We start from the raw sequence: 23,859 nt of genomic DNA, 5'->3' as shown, positions 1-23,859 counted from the left end.
AACGTCTGCCAGAGAAAACCTTTGCCAGTGCGAACGGCAGAATACAGGCAGGGTAGAAACGCTCTGAATGAAGCTCAAATGGCAGTGACCTCAACCTCCACTAGCAATGATGGACAGAGCAATGCAGCCCCAGCCCTGCAGGACACATGGCCAGAAAAGGAAGAGGGCATCTGTCCTGCTGAGCTACTGCAATAATGGCTCTGGCTGTGATGGCAGCATGTTGGCGTGGGATAGGAAGGGTTAAAATGAGGCCTCGATTAACCCGGTGCAGCTCTGGCCTTTCTGACCCTCTCAGATGATGTTTCCAGGTCATCTAAGTTCTTTGTCCAAAGGGTGAGTCAATGAAAAGAATCAACACGGGTTCCTAGCCACAGGGCAGCCAAGGCAGCCAGCTACCAGGTAGAAGAATCCCAAGGCTAGACTGGCACAAGTGGGTGCTACAACTAGGCCAGATATTCTCCTCTCAGTCACCCCACTGATTCTCATAGGGCTGTGCTGGTGTAGCCGAGGGCAGCAGCTGAGCCACTGTACCAAGGCTGTCAGTAGGAGTTTCTTGCTGTGCCTTTCCCCATCCCTCTCTCCCCACCGTCGCTTTCTATGTGTTTTTCACTCTGCTCTTTGCCCTGTTTTTCTCTCCTTCCTCTCTGCTCCGTCACCTTTTCTCTTCTCCGGATCACGGACCCAGTAACACTGGGGTTGGGACAGAACCCACAGTGCTCCACTGAGTTTAAAACCAGTTTGCCCCACCCCAGTTTGAACACAGCAGGGCCGTACTCAGGGCGTAAGCTGTTGAGAACGTGGGTGGTGTGGCATAGTAGACGGAGCAGTGCACTGGGAGTCCGGACACCTGGTTTCTGTTCCCAGCTCTACTGCTGGGTCTCCTTGCCAAAGTCACTTCCTGTCTCAGTTTCCCCACCCCTAAAATGGGGCGAATAGTACTGACCTCCTTTGGAAATCACTGAAAGCTGCTGAGGAAAAGCTCTGTATAAAAGCTAGGTATTATTATATTATCATTCAAACCCATACAGACATCCCTCCTGGACTTGAACTCTGACCTTTCTCCGAGCATTACCCAAAACCAGGACTACAGGTTTGGCATGGTGAGAAAAATGTCCCAGATACCAAGATCTTCCTTGTCCGTGACTTATCTTTTTGTCTGTGGTTTTAATAAACTCACCCCACAGCAGCAGCTCCTGCCCCTCCTGCTCGGGGCATTGTGACCAGGCGCATGGGTCACAGCACTGCTCAGGTTTGGCCAGGCTGCCCCTCCATTATCATGATGGAGGCGTGGCCAAGTCCAACCTGAGCAACGCTGAGACCACGTGTACCAAGTAGCAGTGTGGGGAGCAGGGCCCAGCCCCATGGTACAGGGAGGGATGGCTCAGTGGTTTGAGCATTGGCCTGCTAAACCCAGGGTTGTGAGTTCAATCCTTGAGGGGGCCCTTTAGGGATCTGGGGCAAAAATTAGGGCTTGGTCCTGCTTTGAGCAGGGGGTTGGACTAGATGACCTTCTGAGGTCCCTTCCAACCCTATGATTCTATGACAGGAGTTACCACTGACTGAGGGATAAAGGTGGGGTGGGCTCACACTCCACCCCAAACTCCACCTGGGACTCCTCCTCCTCGTTTGTCATGGCAATTTTTATCCACAATCCCAAACCAGTGACTTTTATAAATTGACCATGCCTGATTTGTGACTTCTGATACAAGATGCTGTGACAAATCTGCAGCCCTACCCATAACCACAAAGCCCGTGACAATCAAGCAGAGTGCAGATATATCTAAAATCGAGGCTTTCCTAGAAAGGGGCCTTTAGAGGCAGCCCATAGAGCAAAAGAGCCATGAAATAGTATGAAGCTAGAGGCGTGCTCGACACCCAGCTGCAGCATCACAGTATTTCAGGTGGGTGGGGAGGGGCGGGGCCGACGGTCACTGAATGTAAACTTTCCAAGGTCTTTTTTGATCCTGTTAAGAACAAGAAGCAAACCCACTTCAATTGCACCTGATCTGCTGCTGGATAAGCCCCGTCCATGCTGAGATCAGACGGAATTTGATTTTAATGTCATGAAGGCGACTCCCACTTAAGTGGCATCAAGAAAACAAGCCAACGTCCAAGCTTGCACCGGCCCTCTTGGAAATGTCTTTCCGTCTTTGTGCTGCTGTGGGAAGCATGAGAAATGAAGGGAGGTTGAAGCTGTCAGGAGCCACAGACTCTGCCTGCAGGCCTGCTGGGAAAGGAGCAGAGAGAGCAAATGGATGTGACACAGGAGTCAAACCACCCCCCACACACCCGACTGAAGGGCTGATCCCACGTGGGCAGTGCCCTCCCCACCAGGCTCTAGAGTTGTCCTCATGCGCTTTCCCAGGCTCAGTGACTATTCATCATTCACAGCGGCAATTCGTAGTCATTCATAATGACAGCGACTGGTCATTGGGCCAGGGAACGTGAGCGAGAATGACAGGACAGCCTGGTGTCTAGGGATCGATGTGGCATGGGAGTGGCTCAAGCTAGCTACCCGAGTCTTGGCTCAAGCTAGCTACCCCTGCATCTGAGCTCTGGTGGCTAGCCCAAAGGCCCCAATCCTGATCAGAGCTTCTGGGCACTTCCTAAACAAAAATAATCAAAGTTTGAAGGTATGGTGTTTGGACAGCTAGTTTGCTAGTCTCTTTAGCATATCCGTCTCTTGACAGCATCAGTAGGAGTTATGCATATACATTCCCTGGGGTAGAGTAGTGTTATAGAGCATTGCCTTTATTCTGTCCTTAAGAAACTCTGTTTGTAAAATAAGGTCTTACGGTTGTGCGCTCTGTTGTTGCCAATGCTAGGTAACTCCTGTAGATCTTGGTGGCTTATAGGTAACCTGCTAATGAGAGGAAGATGGGAGGGACAGACTAGAGTGCTTTTGGGGCTGGACAGAAAGACCTACTGGACAGAAAGACCGGCTGATTTCTCAAGCTTTCAGCGTGTTAGGTGAAAAAGACAGAGGGCCAGGTACATCTGTGCTGTAATGCCATCGACATCAGTTACACCACGCGCGAGATCAGTTTGACCCAGGGATCCTTCCTTTCATAGGTGCTGGAAATAGGGGTGCGGCAGCACCTCCTGGCTTGAAATGGGTTTCCATTATATCTAGAGTTTACAGTTTGGTTCAGTGGCTCTCAGGACCCCCAGTATACAAATTGTTCCAGCACCCAAGCTTTCTTTAAACACAAATAAGTCCAGTGGCATCTAAGCAGGTGGAGGTGGGAGTGTACTGAAGAGAAAAGGTCAGGCCAGCCCAGGCCTTCCCTTGTTTAGCTGGTCGGGGATTTTTCCATCAGAAACTGCCAAGTCGTCAACACCACAACTTTTCATGAGGTGGTTTTGATGAAGTTTTTCAAATTTTGGGGGGGAAATATTTTTTGGAAATTGTTGAAACGTTTCATGTCAAAACTGTAAAACTCTGGTTGGTGTTTAGAAATGCAAGCTAATTTAAGTTAAAAAATTTTTTTTCATTCTCAAATTTTAAGCTAATTATAGTTTTAAAAAGTTTTTTAAAACATAGAAATGTTTCCATCAATTCAAGTTTGCAAAAAATTTAGAGATTTTGCATTTTGGTTCCCGATTCAGGAATATTTGTTGATCTCTCAAAATATTTCAACAGGCAGGAAACCCATTTCCTGCCCCACGGGGCTCCCCAAAGAACGACGGTAAGGGCAGGACCATGAGGAAATTTTGCTGGCTTCATGGTTGGCTTCTCTGAGAGCAGGGAGGTCTACGTTACCCATGATCTTGTCCTGTGCAGAGGAGACCAGGGAGTGAGTCTACATAATGGAACAGGTGAAACCGCAGCATTCCTTGAGCAGGGTGAGGCCTGTTTTGGTCATGTATGGTGTGGAGGTTTGCTGTCCTCTGGACATCACCTTCTTCTCTTTGACAGGGGCTGTTAAAAAGATCTTGTTATCGTAATGGCCAACAGCAAAAGACCAGAAGGAGGGCTAGTATCAGTGTCACCTTGTAGGGCTTCCCTCACTGGATGGGACCTGGGTCCCAAGAGGTCAGGGCTGGGATGTACCTCCCAAATGACCAGGGCTGAGACATATGTCCTTAGGAGTCATGAGACATGTCCCATGTGATCTCAGATGCGATCGAGTGGGCCCAGACTGGACTTGCCTCCCAAACAGTCATGGATGGAAAATGCCTCTATTATTGCCAAGGATGTGCACATCTCACTTGGCCAATGATCTGCCTCCTCTGTGGATAAGAAAGAGTCCCAGAAGAAGGAGATCTGCTCTGAATGACCCTAGATGGAACATGGGAGACAGACTATCACTATTTTTATTTTTGAGGATCTGGGAGTGCTCAGATAACAGGGTGATGGGGGCCACATAAGTAGCTGGGTAGAATAGCAGACATGTTAAATACCTGAACCACAGAGGGGACAGCCACCCCAACCAGCCCCCAAAGCATCTTTGTGGAAAATCCAGGCAAGAAGCAGAACCGTGACATGTATATCAACCTGTCATCTTCCTGGGATATGACACTTAGGCATCAGAGACAGGCAATAGCCCCTCTGTTGAGTTGCAACTCCCCTCCCCCTCTTTCTTCTGGTGGCATATGGTCCCAGCGTAAAAATCGCTGGTCTGTTTATAGCAATTAATTCTTGGGACTAGCCAGCTTTGTAAACAGGATAAAGTGCCAAAGAGATGTCTGTGTGATGAATAATATGAATCGGGCGCCTACTTGCTTTCTGGAGGCAGCTTTTGGAGAGCTTCGTTTGCAGGAATTCAGCCATTTCTTTGTCTTCTTCTCTTTCCCTGCGACAGGAGGAAATTGGTTCTTGCTTAATAAATGGGCCAGTGAACCACTCAGGGTACACAGCAAAATAACCCCATGGCAGCCAGTCTCAGACCCCAGCTCAACTGACATGGGCTTGAGGGGTTTGCACTTCTGGGCTGGAAGTGGCAGTGTAGCCATTCCCTCTCGGACTGGAGCCTGGCTCTGAGCCCCTCCCCTAGCTGTGTTTCAGAGCCCGGAGTCCAGCCTGCACGGGAATGTCTACACTGCTGTTTTTAGTGCAAGTCCAAGTCAATTGACCCTGGCTCTGAGATTCACTGCCGTGGGTATGTTTTTTCCCATGTAGACGTACCCGCAGATGCTCGTTTTGAGTAGGGTGACCATATTTCTCAAAGGGAAAACGGGACACCACGTGGGGCTAGTCCGCCCCCAATCCTCCGCCCCTGCGCAGGGCTGGCCCAAGCCGCTTTCCCGAGCCCCCGCCTCCCCTCCCCTGCACAGGACTGGCCTGAGCCACTAGCCTGAGCTCTGCCTCCTCTCCCCGCCCCCCCGCCGCATGAGGCTGGGGTCGCTGATTGCCCAAGTCCTGCCTGTCCCCTGCCCGAGCCCTGACTCCCCGCCTGCGCAGGGCTGGCATCACCACTCGCCCCCTGACTCCACATCCCATTTTTTTGACAAAAGTGGGCATTTGTCCCATTTGTTCTTGCCAACTGATCAAGTGGACAAGAGCAAACAGTACAAATACCCATTTTTGCCAAAGAAGTCGGGATGGGACAGGACAGGGCTTAAAATATAGTCACCCCAGTTTTGAGCCAGAGAGGCATTGTCTGATTGGAGCACAGGACTGGGAGCCAGGAGATCCTGAGTTTTGATCCCATCTCACCATCTGATTTCCTTTGCAATCACAGGCAAGTCTCTTTACTTCTCTGTGGAGTGAGTGTATGGGAGAAGGGGGCAGATTTCAACTTGTCCCAGTGGCAGCAGCCAGTGTGCTACTGTCTGGGACATTCAGTGGGGACTGGCACCTTTGAAAATCCCAGCTTTTGTGACAGCTGCCATCTTGGCCAATGCACTGGGGATCGAACCGGGGACCTCCAGAGCGAAAAGCAGGAGCTGCTACATAGCTTGAGCTAAAGCCTGTGTGGATCAGCTCAGAGGGGCACCTGTGACTCACACGACCAGTGGATTACACTTTGAAGATGGCGACTGACCTCCAAGTGCTAAGAGCTATTGTTTCCCCAGTGTATCCTTTCCTGTTGACCCAGCATGGATCTAAGTGGTAAGCCATCTAGCCTGTGTTCTCTCCAGGTGACCCCCCCTTCTCGTGTGAGATATTGGTGTCAACACATTAGAATTAGCCACGTTACTTTCACATCTTCAGTTGGTTTCCTTTCTGCACACACAGTGTGTTCAATAGTGCAGGGCTCTCTGCCTGTCTGGCATTTCGGGGTGGGGCCTGGCCCAGCAGAACTGGATGTCAGCTGGACCGCCTGATCAGACAGCTTTAGGACTTGCCTCTCCATGCAGGGATGGGGGTTAGTGACTGGATCTCCACTTAGCTATGATACATCGGCAATACATCTAACAGCGCACAGAGGAGAGAATCGGATGCTAAAGCTCAGAACTCTGCCCTGCACCAACGTGGGTTAGCTTTGTCCGCTAAACCTCAAAAGCAAGGTCCTTGTGTGGAGGGGGCGTCTTGTCTTGTGCTTCCCTGTCTTGCAATCCTTCATTTCTGTCTAGTGCCAAGAAACCTCCACATTCCCCAACCTCTAATGTTTCCTAGCTGACGTCTCAGACACTGAAAACCAGCCTGCAGCATAACTCCTCTGGACTCTTGGGGTGTCATTCTCCCTCACCCCACTTCCTAGCCATCCGCCCGCTCCCACAATAATCCAACAACGTCCCAGCCCTGGACCTCTTAAACGTTTTCCACTTGGCAAGGAGCTCTCCAAAGCTGAGCCCAGTGTTCATGTCTGTGTATAGTACTGGTGGATAGAGCACTGGGTTGGGACTCAGAAGACCTGGGCTCTGTTCCTGACTGACCAACTGTATGAAAGTAAGGAAGTCACTTCACCTCTCCTTGTGTCTATTTCCCTTCCCACTCTTTGTTTCGTCTAGTTAGATTGTCGGCTCTGGGGCAGGGCCTGTCTCTCACTATGTTTGTATAGGTCCTAGCACCAAGGGGGCCCTGAGTTTGGTTAGGGCACCTCCGTTCTACGTTATACAAATAATAAACCAACCCTCGTGCATACCACCTGCAGTAAAAGGAAACACCTTCCTCTCAGAGTCTACCCATCAGCTCACCTCTTGTGGCAGGTCACCAGTGAAATCTGACCAGGTCACAGGCCCCTGCTATGCATTGTGATCTGATCAGATTTCACAAGCTAGGCAGAGCTGGAGCTGGTGAGCTCTGAGCTGAGAGCACGCCACAGTCCTGCCACAATGATGTCAGCACAGTACCAGGCATCCTGGTTTACCAGACTTAGTGCATGAGACTGTGGATTTCCACTGGCCCTGTACACTCTGGGACATGGCAGCTTTAGAGCTCGCTAACTGGCAGGGGAGGCTAGAAGGGTGTTCTGGGGGAAGGGACAGATGGGCTGCCCCTAAAATCCAGCCAGTAAAGGGTTTATAGGAAACTAGCCACTCCACAAAGACTCTGGGAAAATTAACCCAGCAACCTGGCTCCTACGGGAAGAAATCAGCCTGGGTTTTAGTTAAGTGCTCAGTGCAGACCTCATCTTTCCACAGAAGCCTGCTTGCAGTAACTGAAGCTGAAGAATGACAATGCGGGAAGGGGAACCAGCAAAACAAAATAACTCCCCTCCTCCCCACAAATATTTCTCCAAGCAAAAAGCCCCAGCCCCTATGATGGCATCAGCCAAGGCCATGTCAGATTACATGGTGATGGTTAGCTTGGAAAATGAATTTGATGCCAAGATACAGTGCCCAGCACTATACATGTGGTAGACAGACAGAGATACACTGCCTGGCAGAAGCACGGTGCGGTGAAAGCAGAAGGCATAGATGCCATTTTGTGATCTAAATCTCCATGGAGGGAGATGGGGGGGGCGGGTGTCAGTTAGCTGAACATTTCAGGATCTTTAAAAATGGTTGCTTGGCAGGGCAGGGCAGGTGGGGCGGGGCATGGGGTCATCTCCTAATTGGTTCCCCTGTCCCTGACTATCACTCTGCAGTTACTGCACCCCACAGCGAAGGAGGCAGTCCCACCACCCACAGCGTAACTCCTGCGGGAGCCACCTCCAGCGCTGTCTGTCCCCAGGAGTTACCTGCAGCACCTCGCCGTGTCGCACACACACCTGAGCAACAGTCTGGCCCTCCCTTCATTTCTCACGTCCCCCGGGGTTAACTGGGGCCAGCAGTAACAAACAACGAGCGACCACAGCCCCCCAAGCCCCGGCAAACAGATCCAGCGGGGTGGAGGCGCCAGCCCGAGGAGGCATGCACCGTAGGTGGCAGAATTAAGGAGACATCTCCGTTTGCCCAACAGGTGGCAGAGCACGGCTCAGCAGCGTGCAAGCGAGGGGCTGCAATGTGCTGTCCAGATGGCATGATGAACAGGAATGCCCCAGGCCCCCAGCACAACACCCATGGGCGACTACGTGCGACGGCAGAGCTCAGGTGACTGGTGTCTGCAAGCAGAGACGTGTTCCAAAAACCGTATTACATTCCGCTTGAATCCTCAGCGAAGGCTTGCAGGGGTGCCGTGCTTGCTGGGGAGAACACAGAGCCCTGGGGAAAGCCAGAGGCACATGCTGCCTCAGCTTTGAATAGGCCTGAATGGTTTTGTTCTGCAGCGGCTGACTGGGCCTGATTGCCCTTGCTTCCTGCCTGCTGCGGCATGACTGAGGGCTCTGCAGCAACTTACGAACCCCTCGTGCAGACAGACCTGGCTTAGAGTTACCCCACCCTTTGCATTTCAGGACATCTTTTTGCACAGACTTGGCATGTCATAGAATCATAGAAGCTATGGGTTGGAAGAGACCTCAGGAGGTCATCTAGTCCAACCCCCTGCTCAACTCCCATAGCTAGCAGCTGCCCCTTTGCTTAAAGCCACGTCCTGCTCAGCCTGTTTGCCAGAAGCTGGGAATGGGTGACAGGGGCTGGATCACTGGATGATTACCTGTTCTGTTCATTCCCTCTGCGGCACCTGGCGTTGGCCACTGTCGGAAGACAGGACTCTGGGCGAGATGGGCCTTTGGTCTGACCCAGTATGGCCGCTCTTATGTTCCTTCTATCACCACCAGTGCATGTTGCCTTTCCCCTGCTTCTGCCCCATTCTACACCTCTAGGCCGGCTTATGGCATAAGCACTGCAGACCGTATACCTGTGGTCCCAGTTCCTAGTCATGTGATTACATCGGAATCTCAGCTTTCATTTTAATAAGGAGTCTGAAGAAAAGCTCAAAAATGTGACCCGAGTGTAATCGATGCTGCATGGTCTGCCTGAGTCTGCAGACAGCCTGAAACAATAGCTCTGAGAGGTGTGAACTGCCCCATACCAGCTCAATGGGGTATTGACTCCAGGACCCACCGCTTTGGGGATCCCCTGCCAAAACCTTGCCAACAGAAGACTCAGCACGCGGCAAGAGGAGAAGAGTGCAGTGGGGCTGGCCCACCCAAACAGATACACCTGGCGGCTGGAGTGAGTCCAGGGGAGCCGCTTTACTGCCCCCCTGCCACTCTGGGGAAGGATAAGGGTATGCCACTGTCCCTACCTCTCTGGAAGGTGTCCCCTTGACACAGCCACTCCATGTGGGGGATGGAGCCACAGTGTGCAGAGGCGGGGCTGCGAAGGTAGTGCCCTGGGGGGCAGTGTTATGATGTGTCTAGTGTCCTGGGCTGCCTTAATCCGACCCTGCACAGCTCCCTAGCCGCTGAGCTGTTTGTAAATTTCCTGCCCCCAGTGCAGATGCTGGGAGTCTGACATGCTGGAGCTCTGCCAACCCCTGCAAGTTTCAAACACACTTGAGTTGGCTCATCCAGGTACCTCAGTCTTTCAAATTCAACGTCATCCACCAGGAAATCCCGGGTTTCCACCAGCTTGTGTATCTGCTGCACCAGTTCCTCCTCCCTCTGCTTCTCCTCGTTGGACTTTTCTTTCTCTGCAGCATGGAGAACACAAACCACTGTTTGTTCTAATGCACCGAAACATAGAAACCTGCGATCCTAACTGTGCTGCAGGCAGGGCTGGCTTCTTAGGGTACGTCCGCCCTGCAGGCGGACATGTGACTGCAACACATGATGTAGACCTGCCCAAGCTGGCTTTGGTCTAGCTAGCTTGATGAACAATAGCAGCGCAGCATTTGTTCAGCCTGGGCTGCCTCCCACACTGAACAAGTCCCACTGACTTTCCGTGAAAATCCACAGATTCAAAGATACTAAGGCCAGAATGATCCATTATAATTAGTCTGGTCTCCGTCCTGCGTAACGCAGGCCATCGAATCTCTCTCAGTGATCCCAGATTTTCAGTGGTGCTAAAGGGATCTGGATGCCCCATCTCCCATTAGAATCAACAGGGACTAGGTATGTCCATCTCCGAGGCAGTTTTGAAAGTTTTAGCTAAAATCCTCACTGAAATCCCAAGGGGTGGCCTAACCCTCAGCACCCTGGATAACCTCCTGTGTCCCTTTCCACTGTGCACAAAATCTGGGCAACCTTCAAGTCCCATGTACATAAAACTCTGGTAAATACACAGAAATGTGGAGATGATTTAAGCAGCATTAAAGATAAATTACTGAAAGACTGAGATTGGCTGTGTATGCAGCTGTGTTTTTTAAAACCACTCCAGAGTTCAGGCAACCACTTCCAAAGTCAATCCAGCACCACGTGGCTTTCCATCAGCAGTCCTCCTCCAGCTAAGTAAATACACTGTGCAATCCGCAATGTGGAACAAACCTGTAGGCTGGATCTCAGCAGCGCCTAAACTGGGTATTGACTTGCAGTTTAAAGCCTTCTATATATCGACCCGAGACACTGCTGCTAGGGTCTGAATGGGAGGAATTGTCATCATTATTCCACAGTGTTAGCAGCCTCCGCAGGCCACAGAAGTTTCTCCTACTTCTCGGGTGAAATTTACCCATCAGCACAGGCCTCTCTTACATCCTACTCCAGTTCAAAGGGTAAACCACAAATGTGTGTCCTAGAGGAAACATATGTGGGGTTTCCAGATTAGCATGTCTCTACAGAAAAAGGGTTGTCCAGTGAGTAGGGCACTAGCCTGGTTGTTGGGAGGTCTCCAGTCAACTCTCTGCTCCGCCACAGACTTCTTGTGTGGCCTTGGGCAAGTCATTTAGTCTCTGAGCCTTAGTTCCCCATCTGTACAGTGGAGTTAATAGCACTGCCCTACTTCACAGGGATGTTGTGCATATAAATAATTCAAGTTCGTAAGATGCTCAGATACTCCAGTAATGGGGGCCATATTAGTACCGTAGATAGATGTCCAAACATGTTAGTTAATCTGGGTTAATTGACAGTCAATTAACTTGAGTTAAAAGCTCTAGTGAGGCATATTCACTTTTAAAAATATGCTTCTCGTTTGTAGTTTGAAGTTTGCTGGCTTCAGATTCCATCTCAACCTTGATATGCCTTTGTATGTCAAAGATATCCTGGCCATGTGAGCTTTCTAGCCTAGAGAGGTTTGGCTAAGCCCTGGGCAAGCACCCATATGTTTGGGGTTCTTATCTGAACCTAACCTCTGCTGGATCTGTCTTTTGAAGCGCTACTGCGAGTCTCACAAGTTCAGTGTTTCTCATGAGATTTGCAGCATGTCCTGAGTTGACTCGCTGGATCCAAATTTTGCAAGTGGCTCCGGCCTTTATAATGGGCAGACCTGCTATCCCCCTGTCCCAGTTGGAACATCCCTCAGTTATAGGATCAGGTTCAAAATCTGAATCGGGACCTACATTTTGTGGATTGAGCCCATCTGTAACCTGAATCAATCTGCACGTTCCTGGTTTATAGCCATACCTGAAGCAGCAGTGATATGGCACAAGAAAGACTCAGGCTTCAAGTCATCCTAGATCTCGAGATGCCCTCCAGGCAGAGAACAAACAGAGTCTTGTAAATGAGCTGAGAAGCTGTTCTAGGAGACGAATGTGTAGACCCTTCCTGCTTCAGGGATTCAAACAGCACAGCACTGCGCTCTCTAATGCTTCATTGCAGCTCCTGGGACCTGTCAGATCTGCAGAGTGAGACTTGTGGCTGGAACAAACTTAAGCCCAGACCCTACTGTTTATGGCCCCAATACAGGGAAACACTTCAGCATGTATTAGGCTCATTCCCATCCAGGAAAGCGTATGATTAAGTGGTTTCCTTAATTGGGACCTGAATTAGGAACGCCTGACAGGAGCCATTTCCTTAATGACACTGACGTGACCAGCTCTGCGATGAAGTTATTTTTACTCATTATTATTTAAGCACTGACAGTGAGCTGCTGCTGTTTGTAGCCTAGAAGACCTGGCTGCTGTCCAAAGAGGATTCAGTCGAAAGAGATGGGCAACACACACAACACATTGGGAGACGCAGGGGAAGGTCCTGCCTTTGGACCTTTTTCCAGTTTACTTCAAAGGGCTTTGGAGACACCCTTTAGAGAGTGGGGTGTGGCTTTGTCTTGCTTTGTTTCTCCCCCAATGCTCTCTTTCCCTCTGTGGAAGGATAGTGCATCTGCCAGAAGTCAACATTTGAAGGAAAGATTTGAAAGGGGGAAATCTGGGCACCCGGGGGTTGGATAAGGAGTTCCAGACGGCACGGCAGAAAGCTTGAAGACCAGAGTGAGAGAAGAGGTGAAGGAAGAGGTGGAGTGCAACTCGGCAGAGTGATGGGGGCAGGGAGAGGACACCATTTTAAGGTGCTGCATGATATAGGGAGGAAAGGGCAGAATTTCCTTTCTGAGGATGTTTTGATTTTCTGTTTGGCTGGTTTTTCTCTCTCCAAAGGGTACCTGAATGTTGGGTATGTCCATATCGGGGATCTCTCCACACTGTCTGGACTGGATCCTCACACACTTTAAGGCCCCGGTACTGCACTCTGCCAGTGTAAACAGGCCTTGGTGTAAAGGAATATGAGGCCCTCTCCTTTCAGTGGACGTACTTACTCCAGTTACCCAGTGAGAGGCTTTCTGAAATTGTCAAGCTATGACTATGAATCCATTAGCCGTAACCTTTATTTACAAAGAGACTAGCTACATTCTCAGGACATACCTGCCACAATGTGGGCTCTGGTGGTTCCGCTCTCTCTGCCTCTCTGAACTCGGGCTGGACAAGAGCTTTTAGGTGCTGAAATGCACAGCCCTCCCCAGGACAGAAGGGTGTGTGACGCTCCTCGCATGTGCCAAGCTGCTCGCTGTCTCTAGCCCCCTGTGATTTCTGGCAGGCTTCCTCCACCAAAGCCTGCAGCATTTCCTATGAACTCAAGGCCAGCCTGCCATCTGCCCCATCTCCTCGCTGTCAAAAGGCTGGTGTTAAATTTCTGCTGTGTTTTGTGGTAACACACAAAGAAGAGGAGAGTTTTCCCCAGCAACACCGACATCTGATGACTCTAGATGCTTGGTCCTGCCTTTAAAGGCCTCACTCCCCTCCCACCACCAATAGAAAACTTCCAAAGGGGCCCTCTACCAAGGGATTCCAAGAATTCTCCTCCTTCTGCTCCTGGGGTGCCATTTGGAGTGGTTGGGGTTAACTAGAAACCCTGCACAATGTGAGAGGGTAGCTGGGCCTGTAACAGACTTGTGTCCTCTGTGGATTGGGCACAGAAGAGGATCCTGTAACATACACTCACCAATGGCTTACAAAAAGATTTGGGTAACAATTTTTATTTCCTTATTTCTTTTCCTTTTCTTGTTTCTTGATGCTTCCTTGTTTGGACCAGGACAAGCAGTGGAAGAGGCAAACAGCCACAGAAAGAGATGATCTAGTGACAATTCCAGCCTAGCCAGGAAAAGAAAGTCCCAGCAATATTGCAAGAAGAGCTGCTTTTGTGAAAGAGCCCCAGGCCAACTTTGCAGACTCGAGAGGTTCAGAGTTGGATCCAAATGTCTGGTTGCTCATCTGACTTGATTGCCTGAACTTTTGGAGTCCTGCCTGTTACCTTGTGTGAGCACATCCAGGAAAAAAGGGCCTGATCAAAAGCACTCCCATCAACTTCAAGGGCTTTGGGATCAAGCCACAGAAGCTTTCCAAAGTATCTGGGTCTTACCTGGGAGTGCAATGAGTTTCTGGAGCTCCTTTTTCAGCCGACTGATTTCTTTGCAAAGCTGAATGTCATCCATCCTGCAGAGACACAAACAAAACCACTTAGGGCTGGTCTACACTACACAGGCCAACGTAAGGCAGCTTATGTCGACCTAATTATGTCCAGTGCAATGATGCAGGAACACTTTTACTAGTGGGGGTGCTGAAAGCCAGCCCTCTTACCCCTGTCCTACCCTGTCCCCCCCAAACTGGGGCCAGAAGCAGGGCCGTGTCTATGGGAGGAGGGAGGGGCCTGGATAGGGCAAGGGGGCCGAGGCTGGGGGTGAGTGTGGGGCCAGCAGCCAGGACCGCATGTGCGGGGCTGGGAGCGGAGCCCTGGGCGTGGGGCTGGGACCCTGTGTGTGCGGCTGGGAGCAGAGCCCCATGTGCAGGGCAGAAGCCAGGACCCTGCATGTGGGGCCAGAAGCAGAGCTTTGGGTTCAGGGCCAGCAGCTGGGACCCCGTGTGTGGGTCTGGGAGCAGAGCCTGGGGCACGGGGTACAGCAGCTGGGATCCTATGTGCAGGGCCTGGAGCAAAGCCCCGGGCATGGGACGGGACCCTGCATGTGTTGGGCCAGAAGCAGAACCCCAGGCAAAGGGCCTGGACCCCGCATGTGGGGCTGGGAGCAGAGCCGGGGTGGCAGCTGGGACCCTACGTTGGGGGCCAGAAGCAGAGCCCCAGGCATGGGGCTGGGAGCCCGCATGCAGGGCCAGGAGTGGAGCCCTGCATAAAATCTGGGGGTGCTGGAGCTCCCGCCCCAAACCCCTAGTTCCCGCGCCTATTTGTCAGTGTCTAAACTATAGCCTTCCTCCTGCCGATGTAAGTGCCCTACAACACCATAACTCCACCTCCACGGAGGCATAAGGCTTATGTTGGTGTAGTTAGGGCAACCCAGTGTCTGTGAAGACACCAAGTCCCTTATATCAGCTGTTGGCTGTCTTGTCAATTTCACAGCAGGCACCCTGAAATTAACAAGAAAACTGGGCAGCTAGAGCCCTGCTCCCCCCCCCCGCCCCACCCTTGGAGAGCTGGGCAGCTGGACCCCGCTCCCGGCTGGGAGGAGAATGGACTCCGCTCCCGGCTGGGAGGAGAATGGACCCCGCTCCTGACTGGGAGGAGAATGGACCCCGCTTCCAGCTGGGAGCCAGAGTGAGAAGCCCTGATGGCTTCAGACCCTGCTCCCCGTCAATTTGACAAGGCTGCCCAGCTCCCGGAAGGGAGAAGGCAGGGGTGTGTGGGAGAAGCTGGGGCAGTTGGACCCTGCTGCCCGGGGATGAGACGCCCCGGGCAGCTTCCCCTGCTCCCCACACTGCTCCTCTTAAGTAGGTGGAAGAACTGCTGGTGAGGAAATGTGCAGGAAATGGCCCACCTTGATTATCATACACATTGTGAAGAGAGTGGTCACTTTGGATGGGCTATTACCAGCAGGAGAGTGAGTTTGTGGGGGGGGGCGGAGGGTGAGAAAACCTGGATTTGTGCTGGAAATGGCCCAACTTGATGATCACTTTAGATAAGCTATTACCAGCAGGAGAGTGGGGTGGGAGGAGGTATTGTTTCATGGTCTCTGTGTGTATATAATGTCTTCCGCAGTTTCCACGGTATGCATCCGATGAAGTGAGCTGTAGCTCACGAAAGCTCATGCTCAAATAAATTGGTTCGTCTCTAAGGTGCCACAAGTACTCCTTTTCTTTTTGCGAATACAGACTAACACGGCTGTTACTCTGAAACCTGCTGGTGAAGATGCGCACTACCGACCCAAGAAGGGTTGTGTGGACATGCACCGCCACAATAATTACTGCAGTGATTGTAAGTTGACCTATTATAGCTTTTGTGAGTGTTAAATGGTTTGCATCATTGGTCATGTCAAAGCAATCATTGCATCATTCTGATGGGACCTAACATTGGAGCTTTATTAAAGCCTGGCTTATTCTCTCTGTCCTGACAGTTGTGGACAGCTTCCGAAACATCGTGTCAAAGGGGTTCCTTTTTCTTTGTACTTATTTAAAAATTTTAAAGCGTTCAAAATAGAAAGTAAGACAGTAGAATCCTTGCAGAATTAAAAAATGTAACAGAATTCATATTTTAAAAAACAGGACATTTGTAGGTTTCTAATAAGAAGCCTGCAGGTTTAAGCAAGAAAAAAGAAAAATCATCCAGTCTGCACACAATATAATGTCACAACCTAATCCTGTCTGCAGAATTCCATTTCAATGCCCTACTAAAACGACCAGCACACCGTTAATCAGCGAGGGTGATGGTGATAAGATAGCCAAGAATCAGGCACAAACCAATGGAATGATATCAAGATTCCAATCCAAATGTACCTGAAGCGCCAAGTTGGGATCCAGATTCAAAGTGCCCCAGTGCTTGGGGGTGCCTGCCACTAGTGCTTAGCTTGGGAATTGTTTCTAGTTAAAAGGAATAGTCTTTAGTTAATGATAGTTCCCAAAGATGAAGTTTCTCAGCAGCTTGAGCCCCAACTTGTGAGCATTTCAGCTGGAGCATCATTAGCTGCTGGCTTCTCACCTGGGTTTGCTATCTGGAAAGGAGCAGTGTAGAAATGAGCATTCATTTATCTAAATGAAAAGGGAGCTCGTTAGCCCATGCATTTGCTACAATCCAATTGTACGATCACCGAAGAAAACAAAAGAAATAACAATTGTTTGACAAAACCCTGGAGAGATGTTGGTATCTTCATTTAAGGGCCCAATCCAGCAAATCCTTATTCACTTAACTTCAGTAGGGCTACTCACATGAGTAAAGTCTACCCATGAATGAATGCTCCTTCTGAGGGATTGAATAGATGGGGGTTTCCCTAAGCCCCTTGCTATGTACCTGGTAGACCTTGTGCACCTTCAAAACTGGATCAAACTTAGATCCCTCATCCCAGATACAATGCCAGTTCTCCCCATGCCATCCGTAACACCAACAGCCTGAGGTTTTTGCTGATTACTTTTCACTGAAACAGCACTGGGATATTTCATGCTGTCCAGCCTGAGGGCCAAATGATTGAATCAATTGCTTATAGTTTCAATGATTTTTCTCACACAGAGATGCATAGATTATGCAGCCAGAAGGGACCATTGTGATCATCTAGTCTGACCTCCTGTATCACACAGGCCAGAGAACTTCCCTGAATTAATTCCAGTTTCAACTAGAGCAGATCTTTTAGAAAAACAACCCATCTTGTTTTTAAAATGTCCCCTGATGGAGAATTCGCCACACCCCCTGGTAAGTTGTTCCAGTGGTTAGTTATGGTCACCGGTAAACATGTACTCTTTATTTCTAGTCTAAATTTGTCTAGTTTCAACTTCCAGACATTGGCTCTTGTGTGGGGTGGGGCTTTCTACACAGGTTTTGGTTTTTCTCAGTTCCTTGGCAAACACCCAAATTTTCATTGTGAAGCTGAAAATTTATGGATCAAACACAAGAAAGAACAAGAAATTAAAACAAGCATTTATATTGAAACTGATACTGAATGATTGTTTGTTTTGCACAATCAAAATCTGTCAGGTGTTTCTCCTTTTGGAGGCAAAATATCAGAGTCTTATTTCCAGAACAACCTTCACTGGATGAAAAGGAAAGTGGGTTAATTTTAGTTTCAGTCCTGATGGGTGAAAGGTATTTACTTCTCCTGTTTCTAACAGAGACACTCACACAAAAGGTGAAGGAGAGATAAGATAGAAAATGTGGCGGAAATACAGCTTTTGTTGATGTCTTTGGAACACTGGACAGCAGGTCGGTTACAAATGGATGCTTTGGCTAGCAGGTCAACCGCAGCACCTGTTGCTTAGACCCTGGTTCCCCTTCAGGCCAGGGATGTCATCCCATTGGGTTTTTTTCTCCTTAGGGCAGGATTGTAGTAATCTCATCTTGCTGTGCTGATGCAATGCAGCTGATTTCAGGATTGGATGGAAAGTCGAGAGAATGAGAGACAGGATAAGAGGAAGGAAAGAGCATGAAAAGCAGCCCAAAAGGAAGGGAACAGAACTCTGCAGTGCTGGCAATTAGGTATCCCCACTGATGGGCTGAGGACAGGATGTCATGATGATGTGATGATTTTCGGAATTTATGAATGAAAAACAAAGTTCTTTGAACAAGAGCAAGGCTTAATGACTTCCCTGTCAGAGGAAGAAAGCCTTTCAGTCTGGTCTGTTCCTTCTATTCTGGGGTCAGAGAAAATGAGACAAGATGAGCGGAGATGCCAGCTGGGACGGGAGATGGGAGATAAAAATGTGGTTTTTTTCAAAGTCTCTTTTTAAGAAAACCAGAAAGGGAAAACGTGGACAGCATAGTTCAGCCCCTCAGTATTTTGTCCATCATGCCAATTTTGGTCCATTAACTTCTGGTTCCATGTCTTCTGCTTTTACCAAGCATGATTTCAACAGTTCTTGAACGATATCAGCAGGTCCTTTTTGTTTGCACTAATCCAGCTTCTCTGTCTGTCTCTTGCACTTGTTCATAATATCCATTTATTAAAAACAGCCTGACCATATTTTCCATGGTTGATTTCCAAATCAAAAAGTTTTAGATTGTTGGGACATCTTATGAACTTGCACATATTTATTACATTGAAGCTTACAATTGGGGTGAATTTTAAAGTCCAATAATCAGAACAGCGCTCTTCCAGTGCCCCCAGCTTCTGCTTTCTCAAGATTACATCTCTTCATTGCCTGATCCACAGCCCACAGAAATCAATGGGAGTCTTTTTGTTGATTTCAATTGGCCTTTGCATCAGGCCCTATCTGTCCCAATGGTATTTCTAAGGCAAAATTTCTTTCTTGGCATCTAAGCTCCATGGCATCTAAGTCCATGAGTTGAAGACTTTCACCATACATTTATTTGTATGGATTTTTCAAATCTGCAAATATAGATCTATAGTAGAAAATGTGAATCCTTCTTACAGTGCTTCCAAATTACAGGGCAGTGATTCTTCTGATCGGCATGTAACTCATGGTTCGGGTTCGGCACGCAGGCCTGAGAGTCAGGTGTCTTGGCTTTGTTTCCTAGGTCTGTGACTGGCCGTTTGTTACCTTGGCCCAATCACTTAGCTTCTCTGTACCTCAATTTCCACACCTGAGGCATCAAAACCGAGCAGCATCTAATTTCCTCCATGTTTTGCATGTAAAGTGCTGTCCCAAACGGTACACTGTGTTTTTCATTTTTATGATAACAAATTAAGGAATAACAAGTTACAGTTCATTTGGAGCCCAGCTCCCCTGGGAATTTCCTTGGCCAAGCAGCAGTGATGCTGACTGCTTATAGATTTGGCTGGGTTACCATGCCAATGTGAAGATGTGCTTCCAAAGACATTTTCCTTTAATTAAGAACTAGTTGATGGACTTTGACGATTAGAGGGTTACTTCTAATTCCACACTGAACTCTTGCTGAATGACAGTGGAATTCCCCAGGGTTGGTTAGTTCCATATTCACAGACCTTCAGGCCTGATTTCCCATCAGAGCAACTGTCAGGTTTTTTCTTGCATAGCTCCATCTGCCATATTATCAGTTTTTTCTCTGAGGCCAGACTGGGTTTAGCATCAGAGAAAGTGATTGCAGGGGAATGGGAGAGCTGTGGAAGAGGAAGGGGTGGCATTCTGGTGTGACAGGTGTCACAACACACATGCACACCAGGGACTGGATTGTGCGTCTTGTTCCTGGAGTGCCTCAAGGAGTAAGTCCCTTCCCCCACAGGCCACTGCATAACTTGGTTCTTGTGCTCTTGATGTATGTGGCCTGAGTAGTCCTGAGCTGATAAAGGGACTAGAAAGCCCACTATAGGCAGGGAGGGGTTGCTCAAACCCTGAGCAGAGAACAAGTCCCTCGGCAGAAGGAATGCAGTCCTGGGCGACCCCAGGACCAGATATGGTTCTACTCTAACAGAAGCCATCACTGTATATTCCCCCAGGGCTCCCAGCCTCGCCAGCCAGGCAGTTGCTCGTAGCCACAATCTATCACAATCTATCACTATAGCCAGATGGCCAGTTTGATTAGCAGAAGAGCTGACTCAGACATTCACCTGGGGCTGGGGAGGTGAATGGAGCCTAGCTGCCTCCGCATTGGGGTTGGGAGTTTTCGGCTGTTTGGAGTATTTTTAAAAATTGTATCCATGTCCCCGCACTACATCCTCGCTTCAAATGAACATATCCAGGTATAATGATGATGCTTCTGTCGGGGTACTCAGAACTGTGTGCCACTGTCTTCCAGCTCTCGGCCTCAGCAAGGGAGAGCTTTGCTGCACACAGCAGTTATTAAGTACATAGTACACACACCAGCCTAATAGGTTAGCTGAGAACTCACTCTCCACTTTATACATTTTATAATAAAACAAGAATCAGTCTATTAGCAAAGGAGAGAGATGTAAGGGATAATAGGTACAGGTGAAAGAGATATGGTTCCAAGTAAGACAAAACAAAACAAGCTTTCTAGTGACTAAAACCATTTCAGCAAGTTACAATCTCTGTCTAAGCAGGTTTCTCACTTATAGTCAGTTTACAACTACTTTTGCCTCCCTGTCCAAGAGGATCCACTTTTCACGAACTCAAAGGGGGCTGCTCCCCTTTGTACCGTAGGTGGTGGATGACCCAAATGTCTCTTTGCTCCCCCTTAATATTACCCCAAAGTTCACTGTTTCTGTTTCAAGAGCCTGGAAGGCTTCCTGGGGGTGCAGATTCCATCCCCTGTTGAGGCTGTTAAGCATTCATCTCCCCCACTTGCTAGCTTGATGGCTTTGTTTACCCGATATGTCCTCTGCGATCAAGCTGCTCAGATAGGTAAACAGACATGCCTTTGTCTAGGCCAGGCTGTGCTTTATACACTGCCGGCCAAGCACATTTTAAGAACATCTATAACTCTTTGTACACACCCCGTACATATGTCACGCAAGTGTGTTACCAGTGGGCATAGGATATTTTACACAACACCTTTGACGTACGGATTCTGAGAGCAGTGAGTTGGGGCACTGAATGTGTCAGGCCTGATGTGAGGTATGGCCTGGTGTGTCCTCTGCCAGTTGGTACTGAGGGGCTCCTGGGGACACAATGAACTACGTGGTATTGCTGACCTGGCCAGCGTTTGGAATAATTGCTAGTAACAGTATGGTGTGGCTGCTGTTCTGCTGCCATTGTTTCTACCGTGCTGTTGGTATGCATGGCATCTCACTGACACGTGAAGAGTCGATATGAGCCCAAACTAAAACTCACGATCTGAAGACACACAGCCTTTGGGCAACCTTTAGAGGTCAGACTAGATGATCACAATGGTCCCTTCTGGCCTAGCAATCTATGAATCCAGGTCTAAAGTTTGTGTCTCATGCCTGTCTGTAACAAAGCAGTCCTTGCAAGGTTCATGCCCCAAGAAGCATACAATTTAAGGGCCTTATCCTCAGAAGTGCTAAGCACCTGCAATTCTTGTTCATTTAACAAGTCCACCATCACCTCAGATACAACTTGTCACCAGGTTCCACCTCTGCCTCAGAGACACCTGAGGCCTGGGCCCACCTCTACCTCAAAGTCTCCTTGCACTGGGGCCCACCTCAGAGACCATCATGATCAGGGCCCACCTCTTCTGCAGCTACACCCAGGTCAGGGCCAGGGCCCACCTCATAAACACCTGAGCTGAGGACCCAACTTGACACAGAGGAACCTGAACCTGAGACTCGCTCCTTCCTCCACGGCTTTGCTCAAATTGGGCAGATGATGTGTGTTAGAAAACATGTGAACTAAAATATTTTAATTAGCAGGCTGTTAACCACCACCCAACACCTAGGATAGTTAATCCAGTCCAGATAGCTGTCTTTGGATGCACTACAAAGTTGAGTGATGTTAAACAATGCTAATAAAAGGGTGTGAGCTGACATGTTTACTAACACAGCTCGTTTTCCCAGTCTAGACAAAACCTGAACATTGTAAATTTTGCAAAGCCCTACTGATGCCGTAGAATCCTATCATGGTTCAAGCACACATGTGCTCAAGCCCATTCAATGTTTTGCAAGTCCCTCAGAAAAGCCTTCAATCTGTGAGAATGCTGTTGACATTTCTAGGTATCCAGGCCCAGTGCTCTGAGTGACAAGCAGCTGTCTAGATTCCGCTACTTATTAGCTTGTGCTGCCTTCAGCTGATATGTCTTTAGTTCACTTTAAAGTGTGGGTTGCTAAGCATCCATTCCGCAGTTCAAACAATCCTGTGATTCACCATCCTTTCACCCCTTTGGGAATGAGTCATGTTTGGACAGAGCTGCCTAAAGCTGCAGCATTGTCAGCTGAGCGGAGAACATCAAAATGTTAATTAGGAAAGGGAAAATAAATAAATAGAAAGGAGAAGAGCATTAGTGGTGCTGTTGGAGTGACCGGGACCTACATGGCTCTGCTGTACGAGCAAAATATACCAGCTGCAGGACATATATATATTTCCTCTGGACTCTGTCATCTTCTGCTGCGTCCAGCAGCTTGTTGACTTCTTTGGATGGCAACAAGCTCAAAGAAAATAATGAGTGTGTGGGGGGGGGGGAGTTTAGCTTGTTTTAAAGAGTATTCTCCAGCTGCTGTGCTAGCCATTGACTAGCTGCAGAGGTGCTAATTTCAGAATTGTGCATAGGTTGAGCAGGAAGCCAGCTCTCTATCATCTCTCCATCCCATCCCACTCATTTGCGTACTAGCAAAGCACAGAGTTCGGGTTACATGAAAACAGTTTGCATTGCCATGACCACTTAATGATGACAGGTGCCTTCAAAATACTATCAATAGACAGATCAAAATGCACAAAAAATAATTGCTGCTAGACTAGGGAAAAACGAAGAAGCAAACCACCGGGTGGGGGTGGGAAGGAGGACATTGTGCAGAGCTACCTTAACATAGGAACTACCATCAGATCTGGGCCCAGCAGCCTGTCTCCATCAGAAACCGGTACCAGATGCTTCAGAGGCAGGTGCAAGGTAGTAGGCAGACACGTGATAACCTGCTTCCAGGGAAAATTTATTCCCCATTAGAGAGGAGCTTGTGCCCTCAATCTGGTGTCTTTATACCCCTTCTAAAATTCTTGTTTTTATTATTCCTTACTAGAATCATAGAATCATAGAATCATAGAATATCAGGGTTGGAAGGGACCCCTGAAGGTCATCTAGTCCAACCCCCTGCTCGAAGCAGGACCAATTCCCAGTTAAATCATCCCAGCCAGGGCTTTGTCAAGCCTGACCTTAAAAACTTCCAAGGAAGGAGATTCCACCACCTCCCTAGGCAACGCATTCCAGTGTTTCACCACCCTCTTAGTGAAAAAGTTTTTCCTAATATCCAATCTAAACCTCCCCCACTGCAACTTGAGACCATTACTCCTCGTTCTGTCATCTGCTACCATTGAGAACAGTCTAGAGCCATCCTCTTTGGAACCCCCTTTCAGGTAGTTGAAAGCAGCTATCAAATCCCCCCTCATTCTTCTCTTCTGCAGGCTAAACAATCCCAGCTCCCTCAGCCTCTCCTCATAAGTCATGTGTTCTAGACCCCTAATCATTTTTGTTGCCCTTCGCTGGACTCTCTCCAATTTATCCACATCCTTCTTGTAGTGTGGGGCCCAAAACTGGACACAGTACTCCAGATGAGGCCTCACCAATGTCGAATAGAGGGGGACGATCACGTCCCTCGATCTGCTCGCTATGCCCCTACTTATACATCCCAAAATGCCATTGGCCTTCTTGGCAACAAGGGCACACTGCTGACTCATATCCAGCTTCTCGTCCACTGTCACCCCTAGGTCCTTTTCCGCAGAACTGCTGCCTAGCCATTCGGTCCCTAGTCTGTAGCGGTGCATTGGATTCTTCCATCCTAAGTGCAGGACCC

The 23,859-nt window shown here is 49.0% G+C and overlaps 1 protein-coding gene across 1 annotated transcript in view; it reads right to left on the bottom strand.

Annotated features, from left to right (window-relative positions):
* Positions 1-2,167: 2,167 nt before the first annotated feature.
* The window catches only part of LOC144274799 (bMERB domain-containing protein 1-like), a 54,657-nt gene continuing 32,965 nt past the window's right edge, over positions 2,168-23,859 (bottom strand). Inside the window, exons 3-7 of the mRNA XM_077833894.1 lie at positions 13,995-14,068; positions 9,790-9,904; positions 4,723-4,796; positions 3,764-3,922; positions 2,168-2,224 (exon numbers count right to left, since the gene is read on the bottom strand). Of these exons, the coding sequence (XP_077690020.1) occupies positions 3,804-3,922; positions 4,723-4,796; positions 9,790-9,904; positions 13,995-14,068 (382 nt within the window). The 3' untranslated portion in view covers positions 2,168-2,224; positions 3,764-3,803. The remainder of the gene's footprint in view (positions 2,225-3,763; positions 3,923-4,722; positions 4,797-9,789; positions 9,905-13,994; positions 14,069-23,859) is intronic.

The sequence above is a fragment of the Eretmochelys imbricata genome, chromosome 14, assembly GCF_965152235.1.
Source record: "Eretmochelys imbricata isolate rEreImb1 chromosome 14, rEreImb1.hap1, whole genome shotgun sequence".
NCBI lineage: Eukaryota > Metazoa > Chordata > Testudines > Cheloniidae > Eretmochelys > Eretmochelys imbricata.
This window is presented reverse-complemented; position numbering and strand designations above follow the sequence as displayed.